At 42.2% G+C, this 14,519-nt stretch overlaps 1 protein-coding gene across 2 annotated transcripts in view; it reads right to left on the bottom strand.

The window, feature by feature from the left end:
• Positions 1 to 906: 906 nt before the first annotated feature.
• The window catches only part of CPM (carboxypeptidase M), a 28,030-nt gene continuing 14,417 nt past the window's right edge, over positions 907 to 14,519 (bottom strand). The window contains exons 2-8 of one of the 2 annotated variants that reach the window (XM_063155090.1): positions 13,885 to 13,982; positions 6,505 to 6,677; positions 4,852 to 5,036; positions 4,430 to 4,600; positions 3,463 to 3,615; positions 2,255 to 2,403; positions 907 to 1,583 (exon numbers count right to left, since the gene is read on the bottom strand). In XM_063155090.1, the coding sequence (XP_063011160.1) occupies positions 1,344 to 1,583; positions 2,255 to 2,403; positions 3,463 to 3,615; positions 4,430 to 4,600; positions 4,852 to 5,036; positions 6,505 to 6,677; positions 13,885 to 13,899 (1,086 nt within the window). In that variant the 5' untranslated portion in view covers positions 13,900 to 13,982 and the 3' untranslated portion in view covers positions 907 to 1,343. The remainder of the gene's footprint in view (positions 1,584 to 2,254; positions 2,404 to 3,462; positions 3,616 to 4,429; positions 4,601 to 4,851; positions 5,037 to 6,504; positions 6,678 to 13,884; positions 13,983 to 14,519) is intronic. The other variant, XM_063155091.1, reaches the window with a different exon arrangement.

The following is a 14,519-nucleotide window of genomic DNA, read 5'->3' as shown; positions in this document are numbered from 1 at the left end:
CTCATTGCTATTGGCATTGCTGTTTCAAGTTCTGAAGTGGATTTGCACACTGAATGTGGCTGTCTGGCAGACAAGTGGCTGAGGCCCAAGTGCCACAGCCCAGCTGGGAGGCTTGGTGTGACAGGCAGCAATGCCTCAGGAGAGATTTTAAAAGGCATTAAAGGATTAACTGAATTCCTGCATTTTTTATTTACTGTATACAGGAAAAGATTGATGTTTCCAAAGATAATCTTTGCTGCTTTGCTTTTGAAATTGCTCAAGAAAATTACTGGCAGATAAAGCTTTAAAATAAACACAGGAGATGGTACTAACTGGCTTTTCTTGAAAAATTTTCTGTTAATTGGGCAGCTTCAAAGGGCTCTGAAAATGACTCACAACTGGCCAGGCAAAAGGAATCTGCTAATCCTGCCTGCAGTACAGCCTAGCCAGGGGGGCGCTGAAAGCATCCTCTGTGACTGGAGCTGGCTGGTGCCTCGCTGCTGTGCCTGCCAGCTCCTGGCAAGGCTGTTAAACAGTCCCAGCAGTGCAGCAGCAGGGCTGTGAGGCTGCTGAAGCAGTATAAAGCCATTGCTAAAACTATTCAAAGAACTCTGAATTGTATGTGGTTCTCTGCCACAACAAATTCAGTTAAAAAGGGACACAGTATAAAGCTGTCAGTGACTCTTTCCACATTGCTTTCAGCAGCTCTGCCATAGGAGAACATGGTTTTCAGAGCCACAAATTCCTCCCTTTTCCCTGTTGGTGTGGATTATTATCCAGCTTCCACAGTACAGCCCTTTGGTAGATACTCACATTTCATTTTCATCTTCTTGTCTTAAAACATGTCTGTGTCACTGGCCTTTACCTCATTTGAGCCCTGAGCCATCTCATCTGCCCAGGTAAGAAAGAGCATATATAGAAATGCCATTCTTCATTTATAGCAGTGGCTTTATTATGAGAAATTAGTGTTGAGCTGATGACTTACAGTCGTGTGGTACCTGAGCTTGCATGAAACATTGCAGTACAATTCACAATGTTTTGGAATTTGGGAAAAATCTTCAAAATGTATTTGTATTTTCTGCATCAAAATTCTACAGTTATCAGCATAGAGTGTAGGAAATTTCTTCAGAGTAAAATATTTACATAGAAAAATATGACAGTCTGTTACAATTAAAAATATGTCTACTATAAGTAAAGTAAAACATTCAATTGTCAAACCAGTATTTTACAAAATACAGTAAACACGATTGTGAATCTGAGAATCTGGTTTATAAAAACATACTTTCTTTTGCATATACAATTCCTTCTCTGAAAAGCCACATTTGTGCAGGAAGATTTTGCCTTTGCCTTTGTCATTCCTGACTTTATTTGAAAATTGCAAGCACAACGGTCATTAAAACCAAGAGATGTACAGTTGGTTTTACTGCAGCCGAAGCCCGTGAGAGCTCTTGGTAGAGGGGAGTTTTGGGACATGAAGTAACTTTTGAGCTGATCTTATCTGAGACCTCTGGGAAAGAGAAATCCTGTTTCACAGCACTGAAGTTTGCAGTGTTGTCAGGTATTTCCACTGTCTTCAGCATGGATTTAAATCCTGGTACAGTAGCCTAGGAGCAAACACAAGAGTTCTTCCTTGGTTTGAAACATTGAATTCAAGTGTGAAACAATTAATATTTACACTTTAAATGTACAGGGCAAAATATTCTAAAGATACATTGAGAATGTGGACTGGGAAAAGTAAAGTGTTCATGTTACAGCAGTAAGACTATTGCTGTACAAGAGCCAGAATCCTGCAGCGATGCTTAAGCATTAAGCCTTTGGCAGCAGGCAGAGCCTACAGGGCATGGATGTTTGGACTTCCACAGAGAAACCATTTTGGCACAAGGAAGTGACAGTCACCCATGGTGGTGTCAGCCCCTGCTGCAGATCCCAGGCTCCGCCCTCTCACCCTGCAAGAGCTCCTGGTTTGTTTCAAACACCTCAAGCTCCTGTTGCCATGCTCCAGACTCATCCCAGCTGGCTCCACCACCAAGGTCCAAGGAGTGCTTAGCTCTGGACACTGAGGACTGTATCAAACAACTCCCCTTCTGCTGACTAATATTTAAATACATTTTTTTTTTAAGTCTGCTAAAGAGTCTTTACACCTCCTATCTATGACTTGAGCAGCTCAGCTCACCCACCTCTAAGGCTGCAATCTCACTGTGCTCAGGACCTCAATGCAATTGGAAACAATACTTCAGTAAGGCTGCATAGTCACATTGATCACATATGTACTCACATTGATCACATATGTCCCAGGCAAAAGGAGAAGGAAGTACTCCCCGTGTTGATTTGTTCTGTAGGGGCAGACATGTTGCCTTCCTTTGGCTTCCACGATGGCGTTGGGAATAGGATTCCCATTCTTACCAGTAACTTGGCCTTTGACACCTATGAAAAAGGGAGAGGAGGGAAAGATCATGAAGTGTAACTGGTGAGCCTCCTTCTCTGAGAAAGGCAGACTGTTCTGTTGCTGGATGCCCTCAAAGGCTATTTCACCACTTTTCAGCACATCTAGTATTAGCACCTAGTCACTTCGGCCTTGCTCAAGGGAATTAAACCAGAAAATCTTTGGCTGTTGTTAATAGTTTACCCCCATGTTAAGTTAGAAAGCAGCATTGTAATCTTCTAATATTCCAAATCTCATTTGCTGAAGGTATTATACACACTTACTGTATGTCCTTTACTGAAGGGCTTCAATCTTTGCTACAGGTTTGGCAATTTTTGCGCGCGCACACACACACACACACATACACTCTCCACCCCCCACACACACACCCATCCCCCCTTCTTTTCTGTGATTTAAAATAAGTCAGCCTCTTGTCTAGTATTTCCCAAAGGCAGAATACCAACAATGTCTGCTTATGAAGCAGTTTCCCTTAATTCCCACACACCATCTTCAAGGCAACACAGGGAGAGATAAAACAGCAGTCAGATATTTAGGGTAACAAAATGCAAGATAAGCAACAGGTTTGTGCAAACCCTTCAACTCATTGTAAAGCACCACAGCTTCACTAAGCAGTTCTCTTCCAAATGTGAAGTTGGATCACACCTAGAGAAGCCTTTCAAGTTTACAAAATCCAAACAGCAAAGACCCATGGCACGAGTGCTGAGGCACACATACACTTAGAGACCTCTGAAATTATTATTGTCCCAAGGCTGCTCAGGAATAGAGGGGAGGAGGGGAGTGCATGGTCAGACAGCTCCCAGGGCCAGCCCCTTGCTCCTGCCCCAGCACATTTTAACCCCTTGCACACTGTAGTATCCCCTCACCTGACACACTTGTAAGTTCTCCTGCCTCACCCACCCTGGCTTTGTAGCAGTTCCTGTTCAGAAGCTCCCAAGTTACCACCAGATCTGTCCCCTGTGAGCTGTGACACTGCCCCAGCTGCTGAGGAGCTCCCTCTAAGCTGGCCCCAGTTTTCTCTCTGCCCCCACTCCCATACCCACCTAGGTGTACTTGTTTGATATATTCGATCAGAGCAACTTTGTTGTCTCTCCAGAACTTTCCCAGCTGGTCTTCTGGAGGATATTTACAGCATGACAGCTCCAGTGTAATTTCAAAACACTGTCCCCAGACATAGTTGTAATCTTGCATTCCACCTTAAAAGTGAAATAAAAGTGTTTTCAGCTGCAAAGAAACACTAAGGTCAAATTAAAAGACAAATAGGAGAGTTAAAATGTTGGTACTTGCATCATACCTGTAAGAAAAGTAATTCACATAAATTATGCCTCAATGCCACACTTGTATTTACTGCCTCCTGTGAAAAACCAGGAAACTAGAGAAACTCTAGTTACTCATAGAGTGTTGTTTTCTAAAACATATTTCATTTTGGAAATGATGATGATTGTGGCTGAGAAAGGATGGGTCTTTGACCTCATTCAAGCTTTTCCATCTAAAAAGGGACAGATAGGCTGGCATAGGATTTGTCACTGCCAAAGCCATTCCAAGACCTTTTTAAGTCTTTTAATACAATGAAAACAACATACACAGTGCACAAGCCCCATATTCTATCTGGCTACACATAAACAATAAAGAAAACTTTTATTTCCGTAATTAAACATTTAAAAATGTACGACATATGAATAGAAGATTGGTTTTCTTTCTGAAAGATCTTGATGCCAAGCAGAGTGTGCACATGTATGTAATGTATACAGCTACTGCGGGCCTTAAACAAGGGCACAGAAGCAGGCAAACAGCAGTGCCTGCCTCATTCACTTGTGGAATTGCTGGCTGGAGGAGTCTGAAAACATCCAGGTCCGGCTCACAGAATCTGCATGAATGAGTTGACTTGCTTCCCTCATCAGCCCTCTGCTCTGACTAACATCACTGCCCTTTCATCATCAGAGATGGCAGGAGAAAGTGAGAAAACACCTTACCAGGAGCAGCTGAATGAAATATCAGTGCCATTCTTACCTTCCAGCTGGTACCAGGAGTACCCGTTGGTAATGCCTTCTGGGAAGGTTTGCCTGCTGTCACAGCCCGTCCCTTTGTACATGCTGGCATGGTTGGAAGAATAGGTTTTTGCCAGGTGAATGAAGACATCATCATCTGGAGATCTGCTATAGCCTTTCAAAGAGCCAGTAACTGCAGAGTGAAGATAACCATTGTGCAACTCTCATTACTGGTTAAACACACAGTGTTGGCTTACATGCAGGGTAAACATCTCCCAAAAGGCCATATTAGGCAGTGAATTTTGATAGGGTTTATAAAATTCTGCCCATCCCAGCTCAAAAGCTAGAGGAACTTTGCAGGAATCCTTATAAATTTCACTTTGGTACAGCCAATGTTCCTAAACCCAGTCAGTTGTGGGAGAACAGAGTTTGCCAGCAGCTTACCTGGGTTACCATTATCAAAGGTGTAACTGGCAACCAGGGCACCCCCATGCAGGTTAGCTGAGAGAACAAACGTTTCATTTTTGATCCAGTCCATTACTGCTTGAGTTTCTGGCTGAATGCTGGCCCTGTTGTCCTCAAAGGCATCGGGAAAATTTCTGTTCAGATCTTCTCTATTCCCATTGTACCTTAGAAAGAGAGAAGACATTCCCATTTCTGTTTTGCCTGTGGATGCTCCCACATCACCAGCCTCCCACTTCTCCAGGTCTGTGGTGTGCTAGTATTTTCAGGGAGCAGGGAAGATGACCATTTTTTATTTCTCAAGCGTTACAGTGGTGGAGTCCAGTTTGCTTTCTGGCAGCACTGGAATTTTCATAGGCCACAATAAAACATTTCTAAATGGAAACAGAGAATATTTAACTTGCACACAGAATGCACACCTACTCATAACTGAATCAGAAACACCAGAGCCAGATCAGAAGGATTTTGTCCTCTTCCTGTATGTGTTTTTCCTGCTTGTATAGAGGCCCAAGGTAACTATTGAATGGCCGTATCCCTTGGGCTGTTCTCACTCTCAACAGACAGAAAAAATGGAGTCAAACACAGGATGCATTTATTCTCCCTGACCCTTAATGCCCAGCCTGTTCAAATACTCTCTTGCTTTTTCTCTCAGTTAGGTCAGCACAGGAATGAAGAGGGTATTCACTGTTGACTGTGATAATTTTTGGGCTCAGTCTGTTAAACTCTGTCTATTTGACAGCGAGGGGATAAAAAATACCCGCCTCTATACAAGTCCCATCTATTTGCCGGGGAATACATTTTTTCTTAATAAAAAGGAGGGCCTACACTGGTCACCAAAAGAAGAACTAAACTACCTAAACTTTCTTTTCACTTGTGTCTGGTGTTGCCAAGGCCAGTGATCCAAGAGAACTTCCAGCTCATGGGTTTGCTTTTTCTGCACATTCCAAATCAGTCCTTTGGGCTTTTATTCCCATTCTCTCACTGTCTCTTTCCCTCTTCTAGCTTGTTAAGCTTTTCATCCCCTTTTTGGTCTCTGCAATAGTCACAATAAAGAATGCAAAAGCAGCACAGGATGCAATGTCAAGTTATATTTTCCTCTGTGTAGGTTTTCTTCCCTACCATCACTATTAGCAAAGAACCTATTTATAGCCAGCTCTGCTTGTGTAACTTCTCCTTCTTACTAAATCCACATCCAACATTATTTTTAAACACATGGCTAAAGTCCATTCAACAAGCTTAGACACACCTTTTCACATTAAGAAGGGTTACAGAATTCTCCAATTGAAACAGATCCCTGTGGGTGGAATTTTCCTTCTTTTCTTGTAGCACTCTAAAGGTGCTACAGAATGGGGAATTGTGCTTGTATTCGCAATCTGGGTCTCCTGCCTAAAAGGTGAGGTCATTGCACCAATTCTGACCAATCTTTTTCTGGCTCCACCACATATAAACACCAGTCTGACTCAATCTTCCAGAAACTCTATGCCATAACAACGTGTCTTCAGAAGGCAAAAATTAGCCCTAGCACATCCTGTAGACTCTGCTCTCCACCAAGTGTGATTCAGTCTTCTGGCTAGCTGCAATTATTACTCCCCACCCATTTATTTTACCTCTCCCACCCTCCTAAGCCACCCTTACCTTCCTGGTGTGTAATAACAATCAGGCACTTTTGTAGCTTCAAATCCATCAGGATTCATGGTTGGCATGATATGGATCCGGGTATTATTGAGCAAGCGAGTAATAACTGGGTCACGTCCATAGCTGGTCACCAGGAAATCTATCAAATGGAGCAGGATTTCTCTCCCAACTGTCTGTGTAAAGAAGCACAAAATTTACTTTAAGTCTGATATGGAAGAAGAAAATAAATAAATAAATAAATAAATATCCACTGCCTTGAACTTCCAGGTTTTCCTTATGGACTGCACAGACATACAAGGCATATGAGAGCACACTGATCCACATTACTTTGTTTTATGCTCTCCCCTAAATATATTTAAAGCAACTGAGTAGATTAAAGGAATCACTGGAGGGTTTTCACGAGGGTTTTAAACCCAGATCAACCAGACCTTTTTGTATAATGGGAAGCTGACTGTGTCAGATGCACTGCTTAAATCTTGCATGGATAAGGAACAGCTATAACAAAAACTGAAGCTGCCTGATAAACATCATGTGGGCTTGGGAACACTCCTCTGCATTTTCTCAGTCCCACTGCAGGGTCCCAGCTCTGCGCTGTGACCCCACACACCAGTGCCAGCACTGTGTGGCACCACCTGGCAGTGGAGCTTCAGAAGGAAGGGAGGACAAGTCTGCCACGTCTTCCAGAATGCCACAGAGCAGGATTTTTTCTTGTTGATCCTCTTTTATGGAAGTCAATATTAATACAAGATCAAAGAGGCCACATAGATACTTCTGTTACATTGCTTTATTTTAATGTCCATGAGCATGTGCATTGGGGAAATCAAAAAAATCCTTAGAAAAGGACATGGAAAGACATTTGGATACAGACTTTGGATCAAGGAGAGGTAGTTGCAGAGAAAAAGCTAAACATTTTTGTTCATGTAAGCTTGTGTAAGTCATGAAACCTGACATCTCCCTTTAGTCTATTAGATTTTAGGCAAAATAGTGTCAAGAGTTAAGGACAATTCTATTGTACCCCAGAAACCAGTGCCAGTGTTCATTGAGCCTTGCTTTCCAGGGGCACTTTCCACAGCACTGTGACCCATTCCTCAAGGATGCTTTAGGGTTCCTAAACCCTGTCTGGAAAGGGAACAAACCAAGACTTGCAAGCAGATGAGTTCTAGAGATAACTTATCTCTACTTTATCTCAGAGAACAAAGCCTGGCATATCACAACAGGATCTAAACCAGCACCTGAGTATGTGAAAACAGACTGCTCTGCAGGTTTGATAAATACACTCTGTGAAATCCAAGAAGGGATGCAACAGAACCTGTCTAGTACAGGCAGCTCTTGAAAAGGGTGATAGACATCTTGGGAACTTTATAAGGGTGGGGGGAAGAAAGGAGTGGAGAGGACAGGAGAGGAGAGAAATCAGCCAACTCATGGCCCTGGGCATGAGAGATGAAGTTACCAGACTCAGAATCAGCAAGAACAGCTCTACCACAGAGACAAGACTGGACTGCTGCCTGGGAACCTGGCAGAGTGCTCTTCTCCTGCTGTACTGCTCTTCAGTGCCTGACCAAAATAAGTCCCAAAAAGAAAGGGTAGAGAAGCAGGAGCAGAAAGGGGAGAAAAGAAAAGGAACAAAAGAATGTGGTGGAAAAGAACAATATTTACAAAGAATGAAAGATGACCAGATTTTCACAGATTATATTATTTGTAATTAAAAGTTAATCCCAGATTTAGTTACATGTACAGTGTTTTACAAACTATTTTATAGGATTCCTGGTATAGCTGTAGTTGTACTCAGGACATTAGGCAGTTCAGATTATCATAAAAGTGCTGGCACTTGGGTGCTTACACTGTGAGAGAAGAATATACTTACTACCACTGTTTTGGTGTGGTAACAGAGGGGTGGTTTTGTTTTGGTCCAGAGCACCCTGCATTGCTTGGGAAAGCACATCTGGAAGTATCTGAGGGGAAATTTTTGTTTCTGGGAAAGTTCAAGGTCAAGTTTTGATCAGCCCTTGGAAAGCATCTGCTGCTCAGTCCAGCTTTATCCTGTTGCTACAGAGGTCAGGAGTGTCTCTGGATAAGAGTTATGAGTCATTTTTATTTTAGAGCTTCAAATAAAGGATCTAGAAACACTGAAGGTAGGCTGCTGACAGTAACCTTACTGGACAGACACCTTTACCAGCCTCAGGTTTAATACGAAGAAAGAGAGAAGAGCAGGGGACAGCATGAATGTGTTCTGGGCTTTGAGAGGACGTGGACATTCAGCTTTGATTGCAGTATCCCAGGGGAGATGAGAAGCCAAAGAAGATTGTGCTACTGTGTTTCACAGGAAGGGCGACAGAAAAGCAAAGGAAATCCCTTTCTCCCACCTCAGGGATACAATTAGACATTGAGTTTCTCTGTGCACTTTCAGCTGTCAGCTTCCTCCTGTGCCCCAAAGGGAGAAAGTCAGCAGGAAAGGCTTCCAGTGATCCTCAGGGAAGCCTCGAATGAAGAAGCGTGCGTGTGTCAGGACATGGATCAATGCTGCAGAAAAGGGTGCAACTGCTGCTTCTGTACACAAATCCTTTATCCTGACTCTGCCTGCTGGCAGGGCTGTGTCAGCACCCTGCTCAGTGCCACAGGATTACTCAAGAGGCCTGAGCAGCAGCCAGTCAGCAGATTAAGGTGAGGAGCAATTGCACCTGTGCTGTAACACTTTACTGCAGCAGCCCCGGGTTTAGAGCAGTGCTCTTACCACATGACAGAGACCTAATACCAGGGGACTATGGGTGGATGGACTCTGCCCATTTTTATTATTAAAATTCTTTCCTTAAACATGGCCTGGTTTTTAAGCTGAACGATGTTGAAAGAAAGATGCAAGCAGTCAGGAAGGACCTGTTCCAGGGCAGCACAGCCTTGCCTGGCTCCCTGCTCCAGCCCTGGCTGCTCCACAGGCCAGGCTCAGCACACCAGGCACAACAACCCCACCTAAGGAAGCTCAGCGTCAGCAGCAGGCCAGCCTGGCTTCCCACTGAAACGCTACACTTGCAGGATGTTATTTATTTTTAACACTTGTACTGCTCTAATTATCATGCACTGCTGGGACACACCCCACTGGGGCTGCCCTTCTTGGCTAAAACACACCATTGGCTTGTGCCAAGTTTGGCACACATCCCTTCATTGCTGCAGCAGCAATCTCTATGGCCATCTGAGAAACACCACATGTGTGACAGGAACTGCAGCTCTCTGGTTTATCACTGAAGGAAATGCTTCTGAACCAGTAGCTGGCACAAATTGTTACCACCTGGACAAACTCCACCAGCTTCAGAATTTACCTGGGTGAGACATGGGCAGCTTTTTCTTTTCCCACTCAGAAGAGTGCGAAGAAAGATAAGGAAAAAGTGACTGCAGCAAGGCAGTGTTAAAATGTGCTGAAATAGACCTCAGCAACATCCAGCTTTTTTCAAAGTCTGTTGTTAGCATTGAGATTTTATTGATTTGAATTTTTAAATTTCTAGTTCTTCTGACCTTTTTTCACATCACATCAGCTAATACTGAAGCTAGGTGGAAAACAGTTTACTATACAATAAATGTTTTTATAAACAGTGGGGGTTTTCCTAGAGCAAATGCTGTTTCCCTGCATATCACTTCAATAACATATCACACAGGACTGGGACATGGGAATATGGACTTGGGATTCCTCATAGCAATATATGCAAGTATTCTGTAAGTTGTGCAGTACATGCAGTATTCTTTTTGTGCAATGATTTTTTCTTATCAGATGATAAAAAACAGCCTTTTTTTCAACAGTGGTATTTTGATAGTGTAAATGCAGCTTCCATTAATTTTTTAGAAATAAGTGTAAGAAATTCTGCACAAGCCTCATTAGCTTATTGTTTGATGATTTTTTAAGACTCCATTATATTTTATATTAATCACAAATAAATCTACTCCAGCCCTTAATCACTTAAGCTCTAATATTTCAGGAAACCCTACTGTGGATATGACTGTGCCTATGATGACATGGAAAATAGGGTAGAGTTGCTTTAACTTATTTCACAAGATAAGGCAGCAGATAAACATATCCTTTCACATAGGCTAGTCCAGACCTATCAGTATAGGCTCAGTTTCACACAGTGAAAAAGGAAAAACACTACAATTTTTAATAATATTTTATACTACAATATTATTATATTATTTATATTAGTGTTTTATTTATATTATTATAAATAAACTATTGTTTGTTATAAATAAGTGATGATATTATTTAATATTATTTGCACTGTTGCTATTTCATATACTGAGAAAATAAAGTGATGAGAAGTGGACACTTTAAAAGAAAAGGACTGATATCAGCACTGCCATCCTGAGAAAGAGTTTATCTTGTGATGACACAGTTACACTACAGCTGCAGAAAGCTAAAGCCATATATCAGCACATGAAAGGGGGAGAGCAGAAGCACACAGGAAGCTTACAGCTTGTTCAGATGTGCCTTTCCTTAAGGGGTTTCCCTGCAGCGACATCCATGGCTCAGGAAGAGCCTTCCAGCCAGATCCTGTTTGTATGGAAAGCTCTCCAGTCACTGGCACAGAGGGCCCAAATGGTTTTGCTCCATTTGTGACTTAGGAGCATCTGGGGGTTTGGCTGTGGTTGGCGTTGAGCAGAAGGAGTTCCTCCCCAGGGAGGGGTGTGTGACTTGGAAAGAGAAGGCCTTTCAAGTAAGAGCACAAGACTGGGACAAGAGAGGCTCCTGTCTAATTCAGAATGGGAGCTGCCCCAGAAGATCAGGCAACCTCTCCCTCACCTTCCCCCTGCAGACTTCAACAACATTTCACAGGCTTATGCATTTTGTGCAGTCAGTTACCACCATCTTGATTAAAGTTAGCTTAAATCAGTTTTCATTTGGCTCAGGTCAAACAAAAAGTACTGCTAAAAATGGTGTCCAGCTTCATGCAGGCAACATAAAGAATGGGAGAAGTTTTTTGTTGCCTCTCAGTGGATCTGGGGCAAAAGTTCACTCTATCTGGCAACAGTGAACACAAAACTACAATCTTTTAGATCTTGGCTGGTTATGTCTTACAGTATCAAGAAAAATAAACTTGCTTAAAAAAATAAATCTTTTCAGTTCTGAAAAAATACTCCTTTCATGGTACTGCATACTCGGATTACTTTATTAGAACTTCCCTATTGGGCAGCTTTCCAAATAACCTAGATTTTCTTCCAGCAGCACGTGTGAACAGCCCACACACATGTAATTCAGGTTCCACCCCAACTTTTATGTGTTTGGAGCAGTGGGCCAGCTGAGTCAAAGTTAAGTGTCATATGCATGATCATAACAGGCTGGAAGGGCAGCTTCACCAAACAACACTTGAGAACAGAACTTGTAATTTTTTATCTTTTGTGGAAAACGTCACTGAAGCACAAAAGGCCTGACTGGATCAATGAAGCCACAATCCCACAATTTCAATTTATGAAAGACTCTGGCACACAAATTGAAGCTTGTTGTATAATTAGTGCAAAGCTTATCTGCCTAATATATTGTAGGGGTAGTTGAATCTATCTCCAGAGACTAGTCCAGCAGAATCTTAGATTATGGGGAAAAAATATTCAAGTTTTCCAATGCTTCTCTATATGAGGAATTCATTTCCTGCCATCTGAAACACATTTATGATGAGATTTAAAAAAGCCCCAAACACCAACTGTGTTTGTATGTTTATTTGTTTCACCTGTATGTACCCAAAAACCACATATAGCAAAAATCATGATGAGGGTCTGAAAAGGAGGAATAGCTCTATTTCTGGAATGTTCCCTAGGTGTGAGCTTGGTCAGACAAACAACTGGAATGTTGGACACCTTAGCCAGGCAGCTCAAGGATCAACCCTGCTCACACCATCTGGCACTGTGTCTGACTTTAAAAGAAAATCTAGCCTAATTTCCTCATGAAGTCAATAAAAAACTCAGACCCTAGGCAGTGATCTGAGTTGCCAGTCCCCAGCAATTCCCAGTCCTGTGGATGTGCAAACAATGTGTGTTCCTATGGCCAAAGCTCCTCATGCACATCCAGCTGGGCAGTGATAATGACAGGGGTGCTTCCTTGTGGAGACTTCAGTACGTGTAGCCTTTTGCAGTCCAGCAATATTGGATTTGCAAGCCAGCCCATCCTGGATGAGATCATATCCTGCCCTCCACCTCCTCCCCACCAAAGCTGGCTGACTACAGTCAGAGGTTTGCCATGCCCTCCAGCAGCCTGCAGGGACCGTGGGATGGAGCCTCGGCCTCTGGATACCGTGGTGACCACACCAGGTGCGCTCCGGGAGCTGCAAACCCTACCTGGGCACCCAGTGACACACGTACCCACCTGACACCACGAACCAGCCTCCTCCCACAGAGTTAAATTCCCAAGCAGTCAAACTCCCAGCAGCACTTTGAGCGAGGCCAGCGTTGAACAAGGTGAAACTAGTCTAACTTGGGGAAAATTCTTGGCACATAATGTCACAAGTGCCCGTAGGCGTGCAAGTGCTCACACACAGCAATAACTCCTGACACGTTGCCCTTTGCACAGGATACCCCTTCTACTACATCCATCTTTCTTAATTTGGCACTTCACAGTCTAGCACATATATACCTTGCTACTCCTGTTAAATTATTTAACCTTCACATGAAAGGCTGCATAAAAACATATTGTGCAGTTTTAACTTATCCTGACTAATACAATCAGGTAAAGGCAAAAAATAAAAGAAATATAAAGCAAAAAAGTACTATAGAGAACAGCAAAGCTTTGATTCTTTCTGATTGAGATTCAGGTAGTGCACCAGGTAGGCTCATAATCACAATTCCTCCTTGATCATTAATAAGTGGACATTCTTCCCAGAGCAAGTCTATTGTTCTGGCATTGCTTTTTCTTTTGTACTCTGTGTTATCTCAGGTGAATCTAGCTGTTCCTAGCTTAAGGTTTCCAAGATAAATTTTCTTCTTACAATAAATAATTTGATGCTTCACAGCAATTATTGTTTAATCTTAGGATGTATTTAAAGAGTTCTATCAGTCATATTTCATGCCTAGGCAATAACAATGTACAAGCAAACTACTGCATCTGATGCATTGCTGGGAAACGTAAAGCCCCTGGGTTTGCTCAGGTGGAGAAGACAAAGCTCTCTCCTTAAGAGAGGTCTTGAGTGTAGGATTGTTGGACTCTGCACCATGATGTAAGGTCTCCTAAGGCCCTTCCACCAAAACAAGGGAACTTTATTTATCTGAAAATTCCTCAATAAATACACACATGTTTTGTCTTCCTTGAGTTATGAAATATCTCAATAATAAAAAGAACATGCCTGAGAGAAGCTCACTCTGAACCTCTGGTACAGTGTATTTGGTATAAATGACATTGCAAAAATTGAAACGTACCTCATCCCCATGCATATTAGCAACATACTTGAACTCTGGAATGCCAATCTTATGATGGGTTGGAAACCTTCCCAGAACAAGAACCCACAGGTCTCTACCTTTAGGAGGGGAAGGGGAAAAGACATTTTTCAAAACATGTGTAAAATTATACAAGCCTTAGAAGAATAAAAAGAGTTGGACATTAAGACCATTGTACAAATCCTCGTATTTCATTGGTGCCCACTCAGTCCTATATATAACATATCAAAGTAGACTGGGGGGTTCTTTTATTCTATGAATATTTGCAATATTAGTTATAGGAATAAATATGTTTTGCCTTCTGCCCAAGTACATAATAAACTCTGCAATTTCTAAAGCATTTAACCAGGACTAGAAAAGAAGACTCTTCTTTTTTTTGTAAAAAACAATTTTCAAATTAAATTTAGCAAATAACACCACTCTTCCCCCCCCCCCCAAATTTTAACTCATAAGGCTTTTTGAAATATATACAGAAATTTTCATTATCACAAAGAAAGAACATCTGGTTTTGTACTAAAGACAACACAAAAAAGTTAAACATATTCATGCATTACTACTCAGAAAACAGGAGGTACCAGAAAGAGCAGTATCAGAGACATATTTCAAATACATCAGCA

This window comes from Melospiza melodia, chromosome 4, assembly GCF_035770615.1.
Source record: "Melospiza melodia melodia isolate bMelMel2 chromosome 4, bMelMel2.pri, whole genome shotgun sequence".
NCBI classification, from domain to species: domain Eukaryota; kingdom Metazoa; phylum Chordata; class Aves; order Passeriformes; family Passerellidae; genus Melospiza; species Melospiza melodia.
The sequence above is the reverse complement of the archived record's forward strand: the minus strand, read 5'-3'. Positions and strand labels throughout refer to the sequence as shown.